Source organism: Grammomys surdaster, unplaced genomic scaffold (genome assembly GCF_004785775.1).
Source record: "Grammomys surdaster isolate TR1022 unplaced genomic scaffold, NIH_TR_1.0 171, whole genome shotgun sequence".
Classification (NCBI taxonomy): Eukaryota; Metazoa; Chordata; class Mammalia; order Rodentia; family Muridae; genus Grammomys; species Grammomys surdaster.
The window spans coordinates 3,926,402-3,953,039 of NW_021604619.1; the positions used below are offsets into that span (position 1 = coordinate 3,926,402).

The 26,638-nt window shown below is 38.2% G+C and overlaps 1 protein-coding gene across 1 annotated transcript in view; it reads right to left on the minus strand.

Annotated features, from left to right (window-relative positions):
* Positions 1–26,638, minus strand: part of Adgrb3 (adhesion G protein-coupled receptor B3) — a 691,333-nt gene that overhangs the window by 397,622 nt on the left and 267,073 nt on the right. The window contains exons 6-7 of the mRNA XM_028767232.1: positions 16,499–16,663; positions 15,893–16,057 (exon numbers count right to left, since the gene is read on the minus strand). Coding sequence (XP_028623065.1) covers positions 15,893–16,057; positions 16,499–16,663 — 330 coding nt within the window. The remainder of the gene's footprint in view (positions 1–15,892; positions 16,058–16,498; positions 16,664–26,638) is intronic.

The following is a 26,638-nucleotide window of genomic DNA, read 5'->3' on the forward strand; positions in this document are numbered from 1 at the left end:
CTCTCTCGGTTAGGACTGTAGTACATCGGGTATTATGTTCAGACATATGGCTTCTATATTCTTCCTCCGGCTTCCTCACCTCTTCCATCCAGGCAGCCATTGAACTGGGCCTCTCAGCCTCCATGGTGGATTCAGAATCTAGCTACTCCTATAGCCACTTCCTGTGAGCCATTTCCTCTGCATCACAGGGATGGCTCCAGGTCGCTTCGTTTCAATCTGTTCTGTTCTCTAAACCTCAATTGTAGCGCAAAATATAAAACATTTTCTTTGTGCTTAAGTGACGATTTCTCCAAAAAAGCCTCTCTCAGTGCCTCAACCACTGAATATACAAATTTAGTATTTCTCACAGTGGACTGTGAGCATACATTTGGCTATGCAAGTACCACTTCTAAGACAGTACTTTTTCTGGATGCTAAAATTGCTTTGCTTACTTCTTTTGTCTGCTATAACGAACTTCACGGGCGGTTATCATATACTTGGTGCCCAAAATACGTGTGCTAAATCATCTGCAGTTAGCAAAAACATCCATCTAGAAATTTTGCAATGATTGAAAAGACCTCTACTTTTAATATTTAATGCAGTGGTCAGTGACCAGATTTGCCCACAAAGTTCCAAAAAAAGGTCTGTGTGGGTGTGAGGACTGTATTTTAAATTCCATTTAATTTTAGTTAGCTGAAATTTAGGTAGCTACCATTTTGGGCACTATTGTTAATAGATGATTGTTGCATTTTGGTCAAACCTACCGCAAAATGATTATAGAATACTTTAAAATAGGGAGTTACAGTTAGTGTGGAAGTCCACAAAATTTGAGTATATTACATAATTGAGTAATGTATAAAAATAACTCATCTCTTTTGAAGTGTTCTGACCAGTTTACCTAACAGGATGATTGCACTTCAATGCGTTTTGTCTGGTCTGCACACCTGAGGTCTTTTCATTTTGCTTTTATTTACTAACTGTCATTCATTACACCATCTGTCTTGGCTCTTTTCAGTGTTTTCCTACCTCATGTTTTCTTTCTGCTGAGGATCTGCGAAATACATTTCATAAAATCCATCCTATAGCAGTTTCCTGGTTTCATCCTTATATGAGCCAATGGAGGAGTAATTTTATACACAGAGAGGCGTTGTGTCCTTGTAGTGGTCTCAGAAATCTTTTTTTTTTTTTTAAATTTAGTATTATGGGAAAATCCGCATGCTTCTGTGCCCTTCCATGCAGTCCACTATGTGGTCAGAATGTCTGGTCATTGCACATATTCACCACTAGATGGCAATGGTGGGCTAAGAGGGACAATTGTTTTAATTTTGGATCTGTATCAGAAACTGATGTTCAAAATCAGGAGGGTAGCTGTAGCAACTATCACCTTGGGGGTGGGGGGAGGGAGTGTCAATATTTAATAGTTTGAAAAGACATACTACTTAGGGAAAAATAGAACGTCTTATTTTCAAGCAAGTATATTGTAATAGTGCTTACATTGAGCTGTGATAAAATCCTTTGGTCAAGGCTCCTTCAGCTCAGCTTCCTCTCGGCTTTTACTATTCTCTACAGCTACATAGCCTCCTGACAGTTCTTGTCTAGTACCGCAGCCGGGCTCTCCTGTCGCAGCTAATCCACAGTTGCTCCTGTGTTGGCTGTTCCTCCTCATTGTCCTCCTCACTGTCCTGATCATATCACCACCTCTAATCCTAACTCAGACCTCACCAGCTCAGTCACTTCCTCAGATCCCCATCTTGTCTATCATCCTTGATATGCTAAATATTTTCCTATGCTAAAAATGAACATTTATTCATTTGTCTATTCTGGCTAGATCTGGCTTTTATAATAGTGTGATTTTCTAAGATTACAGAGATTGAGAGTTACTCATCAAAATATAGATGGCCTTTGTGTGAGCGTGCATGTGCACATGAACACGCAAGTGCATGTGCATGTATATGTGTGTGTGTGTTAACATGTGTGATATGACAGTATTCATTCTACTTTGCAGCACAAAGAGAGGCTGGCTCCTCTTTACAGCTTACTGTAAAGCCTGTGGACTCCTGGGTAGGATATTGTGATTTGCACATGTCCCAAATAGGTTAAGGATAAAGTCACTTAAAATCTTTTTCTTGCCACATCTACAAAACTCAATTATGGACATGCCGAGTGATTAATCAATCTATAATCGATTAAAGCAAACAAATAGAACTATTCCAATATATTTTAAGCTTGGGGGGTGTCAATAGATGTTCTCTTTTGCTGCACTGTAAATTAATAAACTCTTGGATTAACTTCATTTTACTGGAGACAAAACCTCACTGAACAAATGACAGAAGAGAAAGAGGGCAGAGTCTAGCATTTCCAGGTCTGATGATAATGTCAAAACAAATAGGTCATCAAAGATGACTTGATATTCTTTGATGGTTATATTTTGATGGAGTCAAGTCAAAATCTATTCAAATAAAAATCTAAAGAGTCTTAGACACTGTAATATCAATATACTTTGTTTGACCTTAGTTGTATTTCTGGAATTCACTCATTCAACAAACAAATAATCCACTTACTGGAAGTCCCAGGAAGCAAAGGCAATAAGGTACAATAGCATTCTAGTTTCCTTTCTACAGATGACAGAAAGCAAGTCAGTTTATGAAAGGATTTACTTGGCTTTATGTTTCTAGGTATTAGTTTATCACTGAGAGAAGTCAGGATAGGAACTCAAGCCAGAATTCCAAGGCAGAAACCACAGAGTAATGCTGCTTTGCTGGCTCTCTCACATGTTCTGCTCATACGTGGGTAGCTTTCTTACACCACTCAAGACCAACTGTCCAGCAATGGAGCTGTTTGCAGTGGGTGATTTCTATATCAATTTATAATCAGGACAGTTCCCTACAGCTGTAGACATGGGTCAATCTGATTGAGTAAAACCTCTATTGGGATTCCCTCTTTAGGTGACTCTAGGCTGTGTCAAGTTCACAGTTAAAGCTCATGAGGGCACTCTGAGAACTTAGGCAGTTTCAGAGTAGATAAAGAGTTGGGTATAAATAGTCATGCATGAGAGATCAGTGAATGCAGGGGGAGGGCCCATAATCGATAAGATTCTCATGAAATAATGATTAATATACCTGTCTTGATGGATTCATTTTAATCATGGAGAATTTGTTATATTGTAAATGCTATACTTGAAGTTTGGAGAACAGAGTGAAGTGAAATGAGATGGAAGCCCAAGAGGCCTAGAGTATGTCCATGCTACTGAGATGGAGATAGAATCACAGGAGGTGGCAAAAGGACATAGATGGATTTCAAATCTACTTGGGATGGAAGCTGCACAATTCCACAGATGAATGGCTAGAAAAGGCAAGAAAGCTTCATCAATAGAAGATGAGGTCAGATTTCAAAACGACTGTCGACTGTGCTGCATCCTGAGCCCCAGTATGTGCCAGAAAATGCTCTGGGGAGGAGATGATGACAACATTTTGCATTTGAGATATCTGAGCACATCTAAGTATTATATGAAAAATGAGGTACAACAGATAGAGATTATTATAGAAAACCCAAGAGCAATCAAAACGCAGAATTGTGGAGACCAGTCTCCAAGGACTCATTTACAATACAACTCCGGAGGAACCTAAGCCACACCCTCAGGGGACATTGTGAAGTAAGGGGAGGAAAGATTCTAAGAGAAAGAGGAACAGAGATTTTGCTGTGAAATTGTTTTTTTTTCTAGACATTTCAGACACGACACTCATGAAGTCTCACCAATATTGCTTCCTAACATGAGTTGAAGAAGGATAGCATTGGTAGACACTAATGTGAATAACAAGAAGGGGGGATGGGAGGGGCCAATGGCCTTATCCTCATACAAATAACTACAGGCAACTTAGGGATGCAGAGACTGGGAGAAATACTCTTCTCCAGGGAAGAGCCCACCATTGTTTATCTAATATCAAATGGTCAGCCCTGAAAACATGGATACAAGTAGCATTATACATAATGAGCAAGGTGTGTGTGTGTGTGTCCAATTAATGAAATAAGAGGCCATGAATTTGAAAGAAAGTAGGGAGGCAGAAATGGGAGGAAAGGATAAGTGGAAAATGATGTAATTTTATTACAATCTCAAATAATAATTTAAAATGTTAGTTACATGCATACAAATCACGCCTAGGAGGAACTGCTGAGCTGAAGGTTCATGTTATTTTTTATTTTTCATTATTATTATTATTTGCTATTGCGTGCTACCTGTATTCACCTTGTAGATTAGAAAATACAAGATTGGACTAGATATAAAAGCAGAAGTAAGTAGTTTTTAATTTTTATTCTGCAATGTGAAGGGCTCTTGTATGTTTAAGTTATAACACATGGCAATAGCAATGGCTCTTCAGCTGAGAGATCCAATGCTTAGCACCCTCAGTGCTGAGATAAAACCTCATTTGTAAGATGCAACTGTACTTGAAGTCACAAGGATGTGGTTAGCGTGCTCCCTTAAAACAAGGTAGCAATTACCTAGTGATTAGCTGTTAATCTGTCTATTCAAACTGATTTTCCGTCTCTTAAAAATAGCAGAAATTATACAGGGTTTAAATCAATTTGATGTGGAGAATTAGTTTTCACCTCATATGCTAGAATTTCAGCATTAAAGAGAAATTGATTCTAAACTACAGAGCTGCCATGCAGAAGAAAGAAAAAATAATATGCACTACTCATGACCCCTACATTTTAAATGGTACTTGCTGGCAAATCATGAATCACTGTATTTTGTGAATTCCTTGCTCTCAGGGAGGTAGAGGTGAAAGAGGCCAGTCTCTAGGCTCAATGGGCTTCCAACTCTAATTTCAGACATGAGATTTACTTACTCCTGTGAAGAATTCATTCAGTTGCTGAAGTATAACGTAAATGAGTTTCATGTGTTATTTTGTTTGTTTATTTGAAATAGAGTCATAATATATAGCATAGTTTGACTTGGAATGTACAGTTTTTCCAGTTCACCCCACAAGTGGTGCAATTATAGGCAAATATAACTACCCCAGTTATATTTACAGTCTTTGTGTAGAAAATCTTCTTCATCTGTTTTAAGTTGTATACTGGGATTTCCAACATGAATAACTCTTTAAATTATAAAGTATTTAAATTAATCAAATGTCTTGCTAATTTTAAAGAGAACTAAATTATTGTCTTCATATGAAACAAGAAATCAAAGTAGAAAAAGTACTTAACCTGAAGCTACTCAGCAAAGAGATAGGGGACCCGTGGTCTGTCAATATGCTTTACTGAGGCATGTTTAGTAAAGATATTTACTTTGTCTTTGAGTATAGAAGTATTTCATTGAACTGGGAACAAAGAAGTTGTTTTTCTCAAAAAGTTACCTTTGATTATGGAAGTAAAATTCACCACAGCTTTTTTTTTTTTTTTTTTATGATTACAGATTGCCTATTTGGACTCTGTATGGTATCTTACCAGTGTTGGATAGTGTCTGGGCAGTATTGTAAAACATGTTGCAAAGCAAGTTCTGTATTCTGTGTTGTTTAGCCTCATTTTAGTCTAGCAGATGAAATTTTTGTTTAATTTCTTAGCAAATTTAACTTAAAAGAAGTTAAGTTGAAAATTGAAGGCTTAAGAGAACACTCACATAATTTCCAAGAATAATGGATTTGTTTGTCCTATTATACAATTTTTAAGAACAACTGGTCCCACATACATGAGAAGGTCTAGAGTTCTAAAGGCTGGAGGCTTCGGGATGACAGACCCCAATGACATGAGAAAGTCCTTGGTTCCAAAAGGGTTTATTGTCATGGTGGATGGTGGATGGATTTGGATGTACCCCCCTGAAACTCAGGGCAGTCCTGCCCTGGAGAAAGTGGAAGAGTATGAGGAGGAATGTTTAATTTGCTCTGCCCTCTGGCATTCATTAGTATGTAAATCCCTAGGACCTGAGGCCTGTGGTCATGCCCTCTACCTGTGCACTTTGGGAGGGGCTGTAATGGTCTACTTGACTGAACAATGTAGGTCTAAGGAGACGAGACTGTGTCAGGACTCTGTGTTCTGGGGATGTGGCCGAATGCCTGCTGGTTCTCACTTAGAGTCTTGGGGTTCCAGGCCCATGCCCAACCATGAACCAGGATACCCTTACGCAGTCCCACAGTTTTTAACTGGGTTCTTGAAGATTTTTGAACCGAGTGAGTCATATGACTAAGGCTAGAATAATTAAACAAACATGTTCAGAAAAGACAATGTCATGGTGATCTAGTAAAAAATAGAATTCATCAACTGCATTTTCAATCATATTTAGTTATGTTTTATCATTTTGAAGCAATTCCTTGAAACATGTTGATACATTTTAGGTGTGAAGACAGGAAAAAAAAAAGAAAGAAAAGAAAAATCCAGTCTTCCCTGAGCTCCATATTCTACTGTATTTTCTATACTCCTCTACTATTAACAGGTGCTGGCAAGGCAAACACAGGGGACCAGCTAAGAAGAAAATAGATGACAGAGGCTCTGTCATTAGGAAAGTGATTGCCTGGACAATCATCTGAATGACACAGAAGATTTCATGCTAAAACAGAAAAACTTCCCTCTTCTGGTAGAGCCTGGTAGATTTTTGCTGTTAAAGTATCCTGGGAATCTGCGAGAGATGCCAGACAAAGTTGTAACTCTGCGAGCCTGTCCCGCAAGACTACTTATGAGAAGAAGAGAACGGAGAAGGTGATGAAGCTGAGGGTCAGTCATCTCAGGATGTGCAGGGAATCAATGAGGACGAGAGACATCAAATTTAATATGACAGGTTAGTCACTCCTTGTGCGTGGAAACAAAAGAGTTACACTCATTAAAACTTTTGCATGTTCTCTGATGTCTGTATGGAAGACAATTGTTAGATATATTTTAAAATTTACTTCTTTAACATAATAATATTCAAGGTGTGAAGGACTGAAAACTGGGAGCACGTGTTTCTTTACTTTTCTTCTCACCTTGAGGGTGTTGCCTAAGTATTGCTAAATCAGACAAGTGAGGCTAATGGAAGATTGGAACAAATTGATTCGAAGTTTCCACCCTGGAAGAGCCTCTGAGAGCTTTCCCAAAGTCTTCTCTGATGAGCAGTCTTTTTGAGATGAATTATTGTAGTAGTTATCTCCATAGCAACAGGCTTGAGTAAAGGACATCTAGTAGTGTTACCTATTTCAAACCCTGACCTTTGGCCCTCAGTGCTTCTTCCTTAATTCTGGCCATAAAATCTGTTGGTTTCTTTTTCTTTCTTTCTTTCTTTCTTTCTTTCTTTCTTTCTTTCTTTCTTTCTTTCTTTCTTTCTTTCTTTCTTCTTCCTTCCTTCCTTCCTTCCTTCCTTCCTTCCTTCCTTCCTTCCTTCCTTTCTCCTTCCTTCCTTCCTTCCTTCCTTTCTTTCTTTCTTTCTTTCTTTCTTTCTTTCTTTCTTTCTTTCTTTGTCGAAGAACTATAGAGTAGATTATGTAAAAACAATCAAATGCTTGTGCTTCAGAGAGGATCGAATACCATTTTAGGTATTTATTAAGCAGTATCTCTCTCATTCCAAGGCACTGTCCACTTATAATTATCTTCTCTGCTCTTTAGGATCTACCTGAGGCTTTTGGTAAGAAGAAATAGAAGTCAATGTCTAGTGCCATCTAATGCCAACACTAAACTCAGTGTTTCATTTCAGCTGAATAACTGTTGTGAACACTGAATTAGGATTTTACTGGCTGTTACTTACTGTAGCCAAAAGTGTTCAGTTAAAACAGTTGTTTTAACCTTTCGAATAGCTTACCAGACAGCAGCATCATTCCTTATAAGTTATGAAGATAACATGCAGCAGCAGAAAGGATAGAAATCCGGGAGACTAGGGGTGTACTCACAGCAACTTGAAGTGAGAAGGACATAACTCATGGCCATTTGTAAATGATTCTAAGAGTTTTCTCTTTTGGATAAGGAAATGAACATTTTAAACTGACATCTGAAGATGCCTTATAAAAATGATTACATCTAACATCAAAATGGATTGGTACTTACCATGTATAATAGCCTGATTTGTTACGTGTCCTACAGTTGTCTCTAAAAAAAAATTAGTTTTAGTAGATTTGATTGTCAACCCACCAGTCTGCTCACTGGCACCCATGGAGAAGACAAATGAATGTAACCAGACACATCTCTTCTCTGCTCTTAGCTTCTTTTACCATGGACCGAAATTCTGCACATGAGTGTTGTAGCTTTTCACTCTGGAAGATGAGAAACACTGAAGACATGCTTGTGCCTAGGAACAGAGGCCTGGAGATGTCTTTACTTTCTACCCTGTGATAGTTTGAATATGCTTGGCCCAGGAATGGCACTAGTTGGAAGTGTGGCCTTGTTGCAGTAGGTGTGGCCTTGTTGGAGGAAGTGTCTCTCTGGGTATAGTCTTTAAGACTTGTCCTAGCTGCCTGGAAGTCAATCTTCTCTTGTTTGATTTTGGAATGAGATGTAAAACTCTCGGCTCCTCCTGAATCATGCCTGCCTGCACACTGCCATCCTCCTGCCTTGATGATCATGTACTAAAGCTCTGAACCTGTAAGCTAGCCCCAAGTAAATGTTGTCCTTTATAAGACTTACTTTAGTCATGGTGTCTGTTCCCAGCAATAAAACCATAAGACACACTGCTATGATAAAGATGACATGATTAAAAGCTTCTCGGAGAGGGAAAGGTTTATTTGACTAAAACTTCCAAGTAGTAATCTATCAGGAAGAGAATTCAGGCCAGGAACCCAAAGGCAGAAACTGCGGCTAACGGTTTTGAGGTATCTCATTTACTGGCATACTCTGCATGGCTTGGCTGAACCTGCTTTTTAATGCAACCTAGGACCACCCTCCTTCCCAGGGTTACCACCCACAGGAAGGCTGTGCCTTCCAACATGAACTGTCAGTCAAAAAAGTGCTCTAACAACATTCCTGGAGGCATTTTCTCAATTGTAGTTCTTCTTCCCTGATAATGCCAACTGCTGATTAGTTGACAAAATCTGACCAGGACACAACCTGTCTGCTGGAAGACTATAGAAGAGTTGCTTCTCAACACTGTACATTTTTACCCCAATCTTGTCCCCATGAGAATATTATTTTCTCTTGTTCGTTATGGAGCAGGGAAAAATGAGAATTGGTGACCTGAAAACTGAAAAATAAGTAATCCTTCATTCTAAAAAGCTAATAGCCTTATTTTTCTTTTTTAATTAATTAATTAATTAATTAATTGACATCCCAGACATTTCTCCCCCTACAAGTCAGTCGCTCCATCACAGAATCCCTACCCACAAACCCCTCCTGCTTTTCTGAGATAGTGAGGCCTCCTCTGGATATACCCCTCATCCTGGCATATCAAGTATCTGCCAGATTAGGTGCATCCTCTCCCTCTTAGGCAAGAAGCCATGAAGACTGAGCTGCCTGACTGCTACATATGTGATAGGGGCCCCATACTAGCTTGGGTACATTCTTTGGCTGGTAGCACAGACTCTGGTAGATCCCAGGGTTCCAGGTTTGTTCTTTAGATAGCTGCCACAAGAGGTCTTATTTTTGTTAAAACTTGATACCAGAAAAGCTAGAAATGGATTTGTCTACATGTGTACTGCCAGAATGTTACAGACAGCACCCTTCATCACTTGTGAAGAAGGATGAATTAAATCAAACTCTGCAATCTGTCCAGGCAGTTACACCCACTTTCACCAATGGACCTTAAGCCAAGGACTTCATTTCATTTCTTTGTTAATTTTCCATCACAATTTTATTACGATTACTTGACTGTGGTAGGTCACTGAAGTCTAAAAGATGACCAGGAGGCCATTATCCTCAGCATCACCTGGTAGCAATTAGAAAGATAAAATCTCAAGTTTACACCAGCTCTATCCAACCAACTCTCTGATGCTTTGTCAGGAATCAACATGCTCAACTTCATGCTTCTACAAGCTCCCTGTGTGGATTTTAAGCCCACTAAAGTTTGAAAAGAATTGCTTTAGACAGTGATAGGTGGTCCCCTGCAAAGACACAAGTGCAAAATAAGTAAAGTCTTTTTTTTTTAATTCTTTTTTTCTAACTTGAGGTTAAAAAATAAAAATGACATCTCTCTCTGCCCACATGGCATCTCCTAAGAGGGGATGGGACAGGGAAGCAGTGCTTATATTTGCAATATGACCTTGATTTTTTGGCTAATTAACAACATTGAAAAATTAAAGACAAGGTACATTTTGCATCACTAGTGCTACTCTGCCCCTCGTTTGGCATGGTTATCTAGAGGTAAATAATGAATTGCTTCATCTCTGGCCTCCATGACTCCCTGGCCCATCATGCCTCCATTTATATGTAGGTGTTCCTGAACCCAGTCAACCAGCAGGCTTCACTCATCATGACAGACAAAGAAAATGTGACCCCAAAAAGCAAACTTTATTTGTAGATTGAGAGCCATATCTATCTGTAAGTGATAGATTCTAACTTAGCAATTTAGTAATTCAAAATTAATGGACATTAGTAAGATGGTCTGACTGGGAGCACAAACATTATATCTCGCCAGTCCATTAGTAAGTTTTGATTTCTGGATAATGTGACCTGGAAAAAATGAATTGGAAAAGGTGTTTCACCTTGTAATAGAAAGCAAAAGAAGTAAAGTTATTACCACCCTACCATTTACCCATCAGCACCCGAGGGCGTGAGGGGAGACTGAGATAAATGAAATCATTATTTGGCGAGCTTGACCAATTTAAAAATGGGGACACTTAATTATCTCCCCTGGAGTGGTTCTATTTCCCAACCAGTAGTATTCTTAAGTTTTGGTCGCTATGGCTCTGTTTTCTTATGAAAACAAATGAAACATCTTATTGGGGCAGGGGGTTGATGCTGTTGTTTTAATATTATTGTCCTAGTCCATTTACCCATAAAGAAAAATCTTAATCTTGCTGGGGATATTTTATCTGTTTTATAGATGATGTAATGGTATTTGATTAAATCTAGCAAATTAATTTTCATTAGTTATCTAGAAGATGTACATATATTATATTTCTCCTTTCTGACAACAGATGGTCTCTGGGTTATGTTGATGAAATTGTTTGTGAATTCAAATTAAGTGAAGCATAAAAATAAATGCTAGTTCTTCCCAGACTACCCCAATCAAGAATAAACAATATTAAAAATAAGGTTGGGAACAAAAGCATACTGGTTTTTTTTTAAATAAACATTTTTCGAAGCTTTGTTACTGACAAGAAGAGTGTCTTCGTAAATGTTAAGGTGATGTGAGTAGTTTTCCAATACGTTCATCAATGTGGATATCTGAAGCAGTATCTTGGCTGGAATTAGGACTACTACACTGTCATTCACAAAAAGAATAATGCTGGACATGATGAGGAAATCATACAGTGTTAATGTAGTTGTAAGACTCAAAACTTAGTATATAAGTCAGTTCCACCTGTGTAAAACTGGAAAATAACTATTTGCAAATACTGCTTTTATTGGTAAAATGACTACATGTGAGGCATTGGTGGATAGATATAGCTAATACTATTATCAAAATATCATATCTCTAACAGAGGCATTTCAACGTTTTGAAATTAATAGTTGGGTACACCTTTTAATGCATAATGCAATTTGTGCAAAGTATCAGATTAAGTTATAGCAAAAAAAAAAGAAAGAAACTTGATGCAGCTGTGTATGCAAATGGAAACATTTTGGTGACTGTATATGCACTAATCATAAAAATTATTTAGCTGTTTCAAGAAGTAGTTTCCACCAGGGAACGATATATTTGCAAATAAGTTGCAATTGGTTTTCCAATCACCTATGTGAAAATAAAGAAATAAAAATGCTAATACTAAAAATATAGAGTCTCATAGAAGTGTTTTCAGTGTTGTTTGATAATGTATTGATCTGCCTTAAATCATGAAACCTAACAAGTACACAGCAAATAAAACATACAATCTCTCCATAAACAGAGGTGTAAAAATGGTTTTCCAACACCAGGTGGCAATCTTTGTAAATCTGATTGCAACTCTTCTGTTTTACCTTTGCAGATGAAATGCAGTTGTAAACAGCTAATAAGCTTCACACGCTAAGACTCCTTCAGATATCTTCCCACATCAAGAGGGTCTTGCTTAAAATGCTTTCCTGTTCTAATGAAATTTCTCCTTTGGCAAAACAAATGTTTTTGTTCAAAGCTTGTCGATCCTCATGCAGTGCAGGGATTTCATTGTTAATCTGTCTAGGCATCCTTCTCTGCAGAGTTCTGCCTGCTGTTCGTCTCTTATCATTCTGAATTCACATGGCCTGGAGAATTAGCAGAACTAATTTTAGATTTCATGCCCGAAGAAAACCTGCTGACAAATTGCAAAACTTGAAGCTCAAGTTTCTGGACCAAAGAGAGAGATGGTTCACTGGGTAGAGGTGCTTTGCTGCCTTGCCTGGTGACCTCTTGGTATCTACAAGTAGGAAAGAGAGAACTGACTCCCCTAATTGTTCTCTGACCTCTATATATGCGTTGTGGCAGGCTTGAACACCAATCCCAATAATATAAACAAATTTACTAAAAATAAAAAGACTCTAGTTTCTGATGTGATTATTAGTGTTGAAGAGAGACAATTCATTTAGCGTTTTGATTATAGAGAAACGTAATGTTTTGACTCCTCGGCAACTCTTAGGAGCTTTGTGTTTTTAAACTGAGATGGTCATTTTAGGTATAAATCAATATCTTCTACACTTCAAAGATGCACCCATAATCTGCAATCAGGTAGGCAAGGAAACCTCTGTCTTGTTGTTCTCAAAAACACCCTGGCAAAGACAACTTAAGGAATAGATGGTTTTCAGCTCATAGTTTAATTCGTCATGGAGGGGAAGTCAGGATACCAGACACCTGAAATAGCTGTCACATTACATTTGCAATTAAGAATCATGGCAGTGGGGGCCAGGGTGGGGGAAGGATGTGTTCAGCTTCCATTCTTCTTATTTTTTTTTAATCAAGCAAATAGAGTAGATCTTCCCTTCTCAAATAACCTACTCAGAGATTTGTCTTTAAGGTGGTTCTACATCCTGTTAACTTGACAAATAAAATCCATTTCATGTCTAACATTTGTCACCTTAACACAAAACCTAACCTCCACCGTCTGTCATCATGGGCTGATAACCACCTCATAATGCAGAATGCATTCAGTCCGACTTCAAAGTTCTCACAGATTTGAACAGTCCTAATACTATGCAAAAATACAAAGTCCAAGCATCACTGGAGACTGAAGGTAATGTCATGATGACAAGCTCCTATAAAATTAAGAAATGCAGATGTTCAAGACAAACTAGTGCAGAGAAGTATCTGAATTACAAAATGGAGACTGGAAAGAAATGATCAGGCAAACCAACATGGAGACCTACAAACAGAGACAACAACAAATTCTGCAGCTTCTTTTCACCATCTGGGAATTCAGACAGAATCATGGGAGCTCCAAATGACTTAAGGCCAGCCTTTCCAGCCATGCTGTCTGTAACAAACCTAGCTTCTTTCCTGGGCTGCCCCTGCTTCATGTCTACAGCCTTAATTGGTGGATGTCCCATGGTCTAACATCTGACCATCATAGAACCCCATCACAATGTAGGATTTACCTTCACTGTATCATGAAGTGGCTTCTCAGGACCTCTTTGCCAGTAACCAGATGCCTGGGCTGACACACATTGCCTGGGCTTATCAGTTCTCTGGAATCATTGCACAAGCCTCTGTGACTCCTCCAGTGATGTCTTTCACACCTCCCCAAGTAGTGCAAAGTTAGTGATACTGTCAGATTTGTGTTGCCTGCTCAGGACAGGTGTCTCTTGGTACACACTCATGTCAGCTTTTGTGAGTTGACTCTAATGAGAACTTCCCAAACCAGCTGCTCTCAAAGAATCCTTTCAGCAACATCTTCAGTTTAGGCTCAGTGATTCAAATGAACATGTTCACTGGAAGTAGCCTTTGATGGGTAAGGTCTTATACTTAGGACATCCATGAGGTTGTCTCAGTGCAGAGTATCAAATTATTCTTCAATGTCTACGTACTTTGCATCATGGAGTTTAATATCACTCTGCTTCACCTAATGTATTTCAATATCATCACTATCATCACCACCATCATCATTTTCATCATCATCCTCGTCATCACAATTGTTACTAGAGTGAGTGTATGTCTGTGTTTGCCTCTGTGTGGCTATGTATATATGTGCATAAGGCATGAGTGTCTGTGATGTGTCAATGCAGTAGCATGCACACCATGGTGTACATGCATTGATCAGAGAGCAGATGTTGAGGATCAGGTTCTTTCTGTCCATTGTGGGCCTCGTGGATAGAATTCAGGTGAGAAGGCTTGCATGGAAAGCACTTTTATATACTTGGACTCTCCTATCTTTCTTGTTTTCTCTGTGTAGACTTGAATGAGCACCATAGGCAGGAGCTGTGTGTGGCCCAGACTGACAGCTATCCTGTCTGAATTTCCTTCCACCAAACTGGTCACATTCAGCCTCACTCAAGACCTCAGGGTATGGACAAAGTAAGCCAGATCATTTGCCATATGTTCATGCAGAATGTTGCATGAATGGTCTCTAATCCAATTTCTGATGGTGCTCATTTTTACCTCTGAAACCTCTGGACCAGGTTTCTATTGTCTGCATTTCTCTCCAACATTGACTTTTCTAAATTCCCACCTGTTTGTCCCATGCAATGTTTATACTTTGAGGGCTCTTGTAGTTAAAATTTCAAAACTATTCCACATTTCTTCCATTAACCAGTTCTAAAGTCCTAGGAACCGCAAGGTCAAATTTATTATGTCAATGACTCTACTTCTTAAAATCACAGTTCTGAATTAGTTACCAGTCATATTGCTGGGACCACATCCTCTGACAAAGGCAAAAAGAGTTTCTTTTGGCTACACTTTGAGGCAGTTGGTGACCTTGTATCCAGTCAGAACACAGTGACAGATGAATGCTGGAGCTTGGCTTGCTTTCTCTTTTATATTCTCCAGTCAGAGTGGGACTTCCCATCTCAGTTAGCCTAATATGGATGGTTTCTCACAGACATGCCCAGCCCAGAGGTTTGTCTCCAACATGAGTCTCCATCCCTTCAAATTACAATCAATCCAAAGCAACACACCCATAGAATCAACACAACAGGGCACTTATATTCCCCCAGTCCATGTCACTGGGTGAGTAGAAGACCAATCTATCAGCTGTTTATGTTTGTCTCAGTTTCATCTCTGGCATCATCCTAAAACCATGGTTATTCACTTATTTCCTGAGTTCTCAGTGTGTTACAATTATTTTAAGAAAAAAATTCAGTATTCTAAAGAAGTCTTTGCTAGAAATGAACAAGGTCTGGACAGTGTTATCATCTGTGCAAACATGCACATCACATTCATTAGCCATTGCATCTGATATTTTATTCATAGTAAATAATTTTTACAATTGAAAATTAGAAAAAATTAGGTAAATTGAGATATCTATGGTCACTCATCAATGAGACATTAATCAGCTATAAAAAATTAAACTATATGAGTTTCATAGTACCTATTCATTTGCTTAACACTTATGCAAAGTATTATGACTTAAGACTGTTTGTGTATTCCCAATAAGCAAATTTCCTAAAGATAGTAGAAAATATACTATAATGATATAAATTATAGACAACATAGTTTTATTCTTCTTGGTAGCTACGTTTGGCCTATCATATATTTTAATGTCACTTTACAACAAATCAATTAAAACATGTAGAACTATTCGGACATATCAAGAGAATCTGTCATGTGTTATTTTAATAACAGGTATATTGACATTTATTCTTATCAACCTTTTAATTGAGAAAGTGCTATCCTCAGTTGCATATGCATGCATGCAGACACACACACACACACACACACACACACCACATGCACACACATGCACACACAGCAGGTTCTTCTTACCTGGGCACCGCTGCTCACTGCATCTTCGTACCTCTTCACCTGTGCCTTCACACTGCTGTCCAGTTACAGTTGCGCCCTGACAGGTCCTCACTCTCCTCTCCCAGCCGCCATCACAGGACTTGGAACATCCACTCCAGTGACCCCATTGATTCCACTGACCATTGGCTGAAAGAAAGGGGTCTTGCTTAACAGCAGTAGCAACTGTGCACTGCTTTAGTAATGTTTGAGTTTGAGGATATTAACATCCCTTCAGCTGTTATTAAATTACTGTCAGGAATAAACTTTGTCCAAATATTCGACTCACTGGTCAAATACTGTGCATTGTGTGATTAGAAGAATTATGTAATGATGCCTGACTCTTCAGATTCCCAGGAAACTTATGTTTAAAAACAGTAAGCCTAGTGCTAACCTTTATTAACGTAGTCATTACTTGATCTCAGAATCTCATGACTCTTTAGACTTGATTTTCTCAGTACACAGTAAAATAAACTAATTGGTTTTTTCCATGAGACTATATAAAAATGGCTTTCATTTTATGACTGTCTGGTGGGGCTCTTTGAGATTTATGAACTGTAGATGTCATTTGTGCACTGGAACTGGCCTTACCTGTACATTCAGGGTTGTAGCACTCCCTGCTTTCTGCCCATGGTCCTCTGCACTCAGAGCCTCCATGAGCAGCTGCTGTGCACTGTCGGCTCCTCTGCTGTGTCCCGTTAGAACATGTCACTGAGCAATGGCTCCATGAACTCCATTCCTGCCACTGTCCATCAACTACCAAAGCAGAGAGAGAAGACAGCATAAGATGTTCCAGTGGGGAAGGCTATGCAGGGAGCACAAGGCACCACAAATCTAAAAGATGAATTCTAATTAAGGCTTCTCTGAGTATTTGTAAGCGTAGATCATGCTGCATGGGACTCTATTACTACTCTACAAGATATTATTGCCTTTTTAAAGTTTTGTTTCAATATTTCATATTATTTATGTTCATTTATGATGGTAACCTTGATTATCAACTTGATGTCATTGAGAATCACCATGCTAATAAATGTCTGTGCGTGTCTGTGAGGGATTGTCTAGATTCAAGTAAAGTGAGAAGACCCACAGTTCATGTGACTGGCACCATTCTATGGACTGGGGCACTAAATTCAATAAAAAGTAAGAAACAGAGTTGAGCAGTGTGCTCCTTCCTTTGTTTCCACACTGGATGCATGAAAGAAGGTGATTCCTGTTCCTGCCTCTACTCATTTCTTGGCATGCTGGTTGGATCTTTTGGGAAGGTAAAGCCTGTTCTCCTTAACTTGTTTTTGTGGGGTGTTGTACTATAAATAGCAACGAGACCAGTAACTAATATCCCATCCTATTATGTTCATGCAGTGCTCATAAGACCTCGAGCAAGGCTTCAGCATATAGAAGAACCAGGATAATGTGACCAAAAGCAAACACTGGCCAACACATCACACAGCTCATAATATACAAGAGCAGCCCTGAAACTAAACACCTGTGGGACTGGAACAGAGACAGGGTTGAGGAGAGCTTCAACCTCAGATTTCTCAGATGAGGACAGTAGGCTTTTGCTCCCTACTTCTCCCAACCTGGCAACAGAAAGTTTGCTGCCCCACTATCAATCCTAATAATATCTTACTATCATGACAGTTTTCAGGCCTTATGTCTTTGACCTTATCAGGTTTTTTTCACACTCAGATCCCTTCACCACTGAGTATGCAGATGAAGTATCTTCTATACACCTGTCCTGGCCAGTTGTACATGTCTAAACAAAGCTTGCCCCATGGACCCTGCCCAACTCCCCAGGGGTATACTCCCTAATAAACTAAACCAGTTCTCCAAAGCCATTCCTGGGTAGTATATTCTTTGTCCACACAATTATCTCCAATCAAGGGCCTGGATTGAACCCACTTGCCCCCTGGCTAAGCTTCTAGCCCAGTACAGTGCATAGAGGACTGTCTATCTCAAGTAGGATAGGCAAACACAGAGTAGTAAACAAGGAGTAATATGCAAAATGGATAAAATGTATGCAGTGTGTTGCACAGGATAATTTCAGAATCCTGTGAAATGTAGGTCCCAAGGGACTGGGATATCTTCCTTGGAAAATTAATGCTTCAAGTAATCATTGAGAATAATGAGGAAATAAATAGTCTAAGAGTTGTCTACGAAAGCATCCGCAAAGATCTTTAACAGAAGACAGCTAGCTATTCCCAGAAACAAGATGCAGGCTGCTGTATAGGGAGTCGCAGAGATCCAAGTGAGGAGAGGCAGCAGAACAGGGTGGTCCAAGACAGCAACCAAGTTTTGCTCCTGGGCTAAGATTTTGGGGCACTGTTCTCAGGAAAATAAGTAAGCTTTGAAGTATGAAATGGAAGAGGTTCTGGTCAGAGGTAGTACAGTGTGGGAAAAGCAAATTAGGAAACCAACGGGGAGAATCTGAGCTGAGATGGAAAGAATAGAAAGCTACTAAGAGGGGGTGTTCAGAGCAATTAAGGGAAGCCACTGCACGTGATTCATCCTTAGAGCTCCGTCACCTTCTCATTCACTCAAATGATTCTGAGAACAGGTTATCCAATCTATGACTGTTGCTTATGAGCGAGATGAGAAGGCTCAGTTCCAGCCTCAGCTATCTTAAAAATTACTGCATTATACATGTAACAAATCAAAGGTCAAAGGCCAAAATGTTCTTCACATGGCACACAAAGTTTGCAGGATTTCACAGGATGAAACCCTGTGTATCTGTATGAAAGATAATTGATAGGATGGTGGGTCTTGAGTAATTTACACAAAGGGTCCAGACTGACATATGCTACGCAACAAAGCAGAGGATTAAACCAGAAACATCTTATTAGAATGCACATATTAGTATATGAATGTTATAAATGGGTTCCTAGACAGAGGTCTACTTGGTCCAATACCACTCTATGGTTCTTACTGAGTTTGATTATGCCTAAAATGGAAGTTAGCATCGATCATGCAGTCTATCAGAAGCAAATATACCTGTGAAAATCCTTCCAAGCAAACCAGAGACTGACAGAATGAGTAGGTAATTTCAAGTCTCACATGTAGCTATTATATAGGGATCTTTAATAGATACCTAGCTGTACTTAATAAACCCCATGTGAGATTAAAAACCACAAAATGCCAATTTAATCACCCTGTTCATGTAATTTTAGCATCTCATTTTGTTAAAAGTACCTGATACAATCTTATCTGGTCATGTAGTATGCTCACTAGACAAAATGAATGTGCTAGGGAATCAATAGGACATTATAAATCAATAGAGCCTCTGGTTTTGGCTTTAAAGCCAAACATAGTTTTCATTTCAGATGTTTGCTTTTAAAAGAAAAAATACACAAAGCTTCCATTATGAACCTTTGCTATTCCAAGCATTTTGAGAATGACATGAAACATTAAGATTCAAGATGTATACCTTATGTTCTATTTGATAAAGCAGTGTATAGGTTGACACATAACTCTCAATACCCAGAAAGCAAAATCAGTGGAGACAAATCAGATGATGTCAATTCAATTAAGTCAAGAGATAATTGGGTTGTGTGCCATCCATCCTTAGAGATTCAGATTTGAGATAATTTCTAAGCATGTTTCACTATGACTGTTATAGTTAAAAACTCTTGACCAAAACATCAAAACACAACACAGTATACATACATGCACACACACAGACACACACGTATATTTAGTTACAAAGAGATTTTAAAAAGAATGAAAAAGTTAGATATGGGCATGAGAGAGGAGTAAGTCGAACTACTATTTTGTTTCTACAAGAAACATAAAAATATCTTTAAGCAAACAGATCAGGAAAATGAGAGAATCTGTCTGTGGAAAGATTGACTTACTATATTTTACCTCAAAGAAGATGCTGTCTTGCAATCAGTTAAAAATTAAACCCATCAGTGTCATCCATTCCTAATGTGAGTTGTTCAATGCATTGCTAATAGTGTACATATTTTTGGTTTTACCTAATGTTCAAGAGGAGTTAATATTAGAAACTTGAGAGACATTTTGAGGTTAAAATTTGTCAAAATACCCATTAAACACGTATTTGAGATGCAACTAGGCTTGTTTACAAAATCAGTTACATAATAAATAAATCAAATTGAAGATATATAAATCACTTTAACTTAGACTTTTATTTCTGTTTCATTTTATGCCATGAATTAGAAGTTCATTTTCATTGAATATCAGCTGAGCTGCTCTGAAATAGTGACTTGATAAAGCAACTCATGGCATATAAAAAAGAAGAAGAAACTTAATACAAGTTCTAGTACAAAATTCAATTGTGTGTCTTTTAGTGTGTTGGCTACATTGATAGAGAAGCAGAAGCGAGGAATGAGAAATGATTGGCATACATCACAGATACACATGGATTCCTTTAGTATCACAGTGAGAGCTCACTGTACTGTTAGATTTTCTACTATTTGTTTTGAGTTTCATATCATGTCCTCATACCTAAAAACATTAATTACTATGTTCTTCTAAAGACCTTTGCACCTCGTTTTTCAAGGAGCTAGTCATCTTATTTGGCTGACCAATTTTGGGAAACAATGGGTCCTGAGTTTCTGGGAAGGAGAAATTAAATTCTTTTATAATTTTAAGCTTATCAAATAGAGTGTGCACATTATCTTTCATGGGTAAATGCTGAGATACTTAAAGCTATAAGCCATTTATTAATATACAGGCTACTATTAATTTGAAAATCACATTCATCTTGGTACTAGAGGAAGTAAATGGATAACTCTTTTATCTGAATTTTAATGGGGAGACAAGCGGTAAAGAGACTGATTTTCTTTCAACGTCCAGGAGTGGCACTTTACTCACTCTAGTAGAAGGCAGCAGACCAATGCTTCTCCTTCCCTAGAATCAGTTCAATAAATTCTGTGAGCTCCTCACACAGATAAGATGAATCACACAGAGTCATTTTGACCTGAGAAATATGAATAGATCTCAATGATTTTGTTCTATTATAAAACTATTTCTGCTGAACTCTGATTCATATCTTGGTATTCTGACATGAAGATTGTTCACTGGTAAGTTAGTAAAACAGAAAACTCCAAAACCCTAATGAAAGCTGATAATGCACCATTAACTAAAGGGTGCCAGAAAAGTTACAGCATCACTGGTATTGTGCTTCTGGATTATGGGATAACTGTGTTTGAGTGACCAAGCTCTGGTCTTGTGATCTTATCTAGCTGACCATGAAAAATGTACACATATGGACAAGGAAGAGTTTCACCTTGAAGTTGTGAAAACAATGTGATAAGCAGAACAACACCATGGAGAATCCCCTATCAGGTCTCTTTTGAATAAGAATGGCAGATTCCCCATTACTAAAATGTGGCAGCAATGCAAGGGCTATTTTAATGCTATACAACTGCAAACTCTTGAGGCCAGGAAAATGTATGCAATGGAAAAGAGAGAAAGCTAGGCCAAATGTGAAAATCACAAAACCAGAAAGTATAGAATATACATTCAACTGATGTATTCAGCTGATGTATAGGAGCATGAAATCAGAAGATGCTAAAGACCATATGAGCAAGGAAGATATGAAGCTATGAGTGAATTTGCAAGTAGACACATGGAATAATTTATATTTACGTGTGTTGTTTTGTGATAGATAAATTATACCAATGCAGGAACAATGGGAATAAGAAGAATTGGGGTTTCATACTATGGTCTCGGCAAGGCAAACAATAGGTCAGAGTCTCTGGAAGATGAACTAAAAGAAATAATAATAAAGAACCAGGCTAATGCTTTTGCTAGATCATATAGATAAAAAGAAGATTATTTTATTGGGCTCTTTGACCAGTTACCAAACAAATGAGAAATACAAAGCACTAAAATTTTTTTGTGTGTTTATGATATTGAATTTAGATGTTTATATAAATATTATTGCGTTAAATAAACTTTGTTTAAAACTGTACCTCAGATTAGAAATGAGTTTACAGGTAAGAGTACTAGAGAAAGCCCTGTGTTGCTTCACAGAATCTCTGTCAGGCAGCTTACTACCACCTGACATTCCAGCCCTAGGAGAATCCAACAGTTCTGGCCTCTGTTGCATGCACGCACCCACCCCCCCTCCACCCCCCACCACCCCCACCCCCCATCCCCCCCCACGCGCACGCGCGCGCACACACACACACAATCACAGCTAAAATAATTTAAAATTAAATTTAAAAAATGGTACCCCTACAGTTTAAAAATAATTTTAAAATACCATGTTGTTTACAATGAACTCATTTTACCACTGAAGGTTTAGAGGCTAAAAGTGAAAGTCATAATAATATACGCAATATAGTGAGTTACAAAGAAGCAGGAGAAGCCATACCTCCATCAAATGAAATGGATTGAAATCACAATCAGAAATAAAAGGCAACAGTAGGTCAAGGGTTACTTCAATAATAAATTCCTTAGACAGTTGACACTAGAGATACTATGTAGCAAAGCCTCACACACCTAAGGGATGAAGAAGAGGAATCTCATAAAGTTCAGCTTCCATACCAAAAGCATGAATTCCTGAAATAAATAGCTTAGCATTGCAGCTCGGAGCAGCAAACAAAGGAGAACAAACTAATCTCAGATTTATTAGAAGGAAGGAAATAAGAGTTATCTTGGCAGAAAGAAATGACAGACTAAAATAAGCAAGGAAAGAAAACAATGCAGAAAATTAGTAAGACAAAGGCCTGTCTATTTGAAAAGAAAACAAAGTAGATTAACCATAAACCAGACTAAGTAGAAACAAGGCTCAAATGTATAAATCAAGGGATGAAATGAGAGACTATACAAGTGATACCTTAGAAATTCAAAGATAATAACAGAATATTGTAAACAACCGTAAATGGCAACAATACTGCCTGACCGAGAGAAATGGACAAATAATTATCACATATATCTTACTAAGACTGAATCAGAAGATACAGAAAGCCTAAATACACCAATCGAAACTAATGACATTGAGTCAATAATAAATATTTTTGAATAAAAAGAACAACAACAAACAAATCAAACTAAATTAAATGTCACTGCTGAGTACTAGCAAACAGTCAAAGAGTTGCTATTTTCAAATTATTATGCAAAATTAGAGAAGAAAGAAATCTTAAAAACGGTGATAGCTTTAAGAAAAATGCACCCCACCCTGCACACACCAATAGGCTCACTTATATATTTGAATGCTTAGTCACCAAGAAGTAGAACTCTTTGAAAGAATTAGAAGGATTGAGAGGTATGCCTTGTTGGAGTAAGTGTGGCCTTGTTGGAGTAGTTGTGGCCTTGTTGGAGGAAGTGCTTCATTGGGGGTGGGCCTATGTCTGTTCCAGTCTCTCTCTCCTTGCCTAAAACACAGGTTGTAGAATTCTAAGCTATTCCACCAGTGCTATGTTTTCTGCCATGATCCCTACCACAATGATAATGGACTAAACCTCTGCAATAAGCCCTCCATTAAATGCTTTTTTAAAAAAATAAGAGTTGCCTTGGTTTTGGTGTCTCTTCACAAAAATAGAGCAGTTACAAAGACAAAAACATTCTATGAGTCTGCCATCACTCCCCTAATAAAGCAAGAAAAGAACACACCACCAAAGGAGGCTCTCAGGCTAACATTCTTTTCAAATGTAGACCACAATTGTTCAGCAAAAATAATTTGATAATACAGAAAATCAATTTTAATAGCACATTAAAATTAACTAATATGCTCAAGTTGGATCCATTCCTGTGATGGAGAGTAGATCAGCATAATTGGGCCTATAAACATGGCATGCCACATCAGGAGAATGAAGGATAGAAGCTCTACTACTATCTCAAGAGTAGCAAAAGGCATCTGGCAAAATCCAACATCCCTGTCAGACAGAAACACTTAACATATCAAGCATAGGAGGAAGGTATCTCAACATAATAGATAGACGGCATATTAAAATATAGGATGATGTCACAAATTAATATAAAGGATAAATGGATAAATAAATACAAATGTGGATAGGGGAAGCTGACAGCTTTGTTTTTTAGATCTTTAAGAAGACAAGGATATTAGCTTTCTCTATATATGTTTAGCATAAAGTCGGAAGTCCAGTCAATCAAGAAAGAAGAAGAAAGAACATACATACTCAGAACAAATAAGTCAAACTCTTATTGTTCACTGATGGTCTGATAAAGACCAAAGATTCTCTCAGAAAAAGAATTAGAACTAAGAAAAGATCTCAGTAAAGTTGACGCTTCTTACAAAAGCAACATAGAAAAATCAGCAGTGCTGTTAAACATTAATAGCAAAATATTTGAAAAAGAATGAACAAGCCATTACCATTTATAGAAACCACAAAGCAATATCCAAGAACAAGTTGAACTGAAGAGGTGAAAGTTCTCTGCAATGAAAATTTTAGAGCATTGCTAAAAGAAATTGGAGAGTACATATAGAAAGAAAAATAAAGACATCCTGTGTTTGTGGATTGGAATGATGAATATTGCCAAAATGCTCAGAGCATCTAAAATGATTTACAGTTTCAACACAAACCTTACTGTGATAATTAATACTGAGAGAGTCAGGTTGCTGGGAATTGACACAACAATGAAAAAATGTCTCTGGGCATGCCTGTGATGAACTATCTAGATTACGTTATTATAAATGAGAAGACCTATCCTAAACATGGGCAGTACCATTCCACGGGCAGAATTCCTGGGCAGAATAAATGAGAAAAGGTATATTGAACATTAGTATCATCGTTCCCTGCTTCCTAACTGTAGATACAATATGACCATATGTGTCAGGCTACTGGTATCAAATATTCCCTACCACAGTAAACTTGGGACTAGACAAGTTCTTGAATGTAGTAAGCAGGGATTCGTGGGTTATTCCAGTGTGAGGTTGGAAGAAAAGAATGAAGAGGTAAATATGGACAGTGGAGGCCTCCTGTGTGGTTTAAGAGAGGAAGAAATGGTGTACCAAAACCTGTCTTAGGTGCTATGCATGTGTATTCTACTAAAGAAGCTGGCTGTATTTAATCCATGGCCAGAGGCCTTGAGGGAGACTAAATGTTGAGGCCATGGACTTAATTAATTGATTGAGGGAATGTCAAGAAATGTTAGTCCTTAGGCTGTGTTATGATTAATGCTCAATGTTCCAGTCCCATCCGAGAGACAGAGAGAGAGCTAAAGAGCGAGAGCGAGAGCGACAGAGACAGAGACAGAGACAGAGACAGAGAGACACAAAGAAATAGAAGAAAAGATAACAAATTTGTGAAGTTGTGTATGGAGAGGTGTTAAGAGAACATTTGAAGATTGAGCAAGAAGGGTGCAGAGGACTAAACATGTTATACAGATTAGTGTTATGAAAGAGCAACAGTGTCTCACACTGGAAAAAAGGGAATGGCATCTGGATGACTAGATCCCACCCACAGAAGCAATCATCTAATGAGAATGCTTGACCACTTGGAAGAAAGAAGCTTGAACTGACACTCCGACTGAAGGGTTTCTTTCTATAAGAAACAGTCACACAGGAAAGTGAGTAAGGTGAACACACAAAGGCCAGCAGCTATGGTCCACATTGTACTAGTTTTGGAGGCGTGACAGATGGAAGACAGGAGTCACAGAACTTGCGCACAGATCCAGAGAGATTCAGAGGCCAGAAGTGACAGTTAGAGTCCCTTAAGGATGCCCCAAAAGGACACTTTATGAAACTGTGAAAATCGAGCCTAGGTTTCAGTAACAAATCTCAGATGTCAAAAATATCAGGGAAGTGAGTTGACTGTCAACAAAGGCTGCAGGTGTGAGGAGGTATTTGCATCAAGAGATAGGTGGTATGTGATTTAAGTCAGCAGAGATGAAAGACTGGTGCTACATCAGACATTGAGAGGAGGCCAAAGGATTCTAACACAAGACCCAGATGACACACATGGAAGCTGGAGGATTTTTTGTTAGCCTTGCTGGAGGTTTGTCTAATAACTCTTTCCTATACCCCATTCTTCTTTTTTTGAAAATGAAATGTTCATTTATGTCTGTGATATCAGAAATATATAGCCCGATTGTATTTTTCAATTTAAACATTTATTTATTGGTTTTTATGGCATACATATGCCATAGTATATATGAGTGTATAGAGATCATAAGACAGCTTCCAGGCATTAGTTCTCTTCTTCCATTATATAGGTTCTAGGGATAGAACTGGGGGTCATTGGGCTTGGTACTATGCACTTTTATTTTTTGAACCATCTTGGTTATTTTATTGGAGTTTATGTTAAGAGATTATTTTAAGGCTTAAATGAAACTTGGACTTTGCACTTACAAACAATGTTGAAAATTTTAAAGACAAAGAGACCTTTAAGATTGAACTGAGTGTGCATTTTGCATTTTGAGATATCCACATGGGCACAAGAAGTAGGGGATTTTAGCTTAAAAGAGGATAATATATGGTATGATAAAATCAATAACTGGTGAAGCTGTGACACTTAATCTTGGTAGCCAAGTTGGTGGGACTTAAACTCACCAGGGGGTTAGGGGTGGGAATCTATTGGCATGCTTGTGAAAGATTATGTAGATCAGCTTATGCCAAGTGAGCAGACTCAAATTTAGGACCACAAGTCTAGGTTCTAGTCTGAAAACAAAGAGAAAAGCAAGCTGAGAAATAGCATTACTTGTCATGTTACTGACTGTGGATGTAGCATGGCTGCCTCTAGCTCCTGGGAAAACTAAGAATTTCCCTACCACAATATACTACTGTGCTTGTGAACTTCAAGCCAG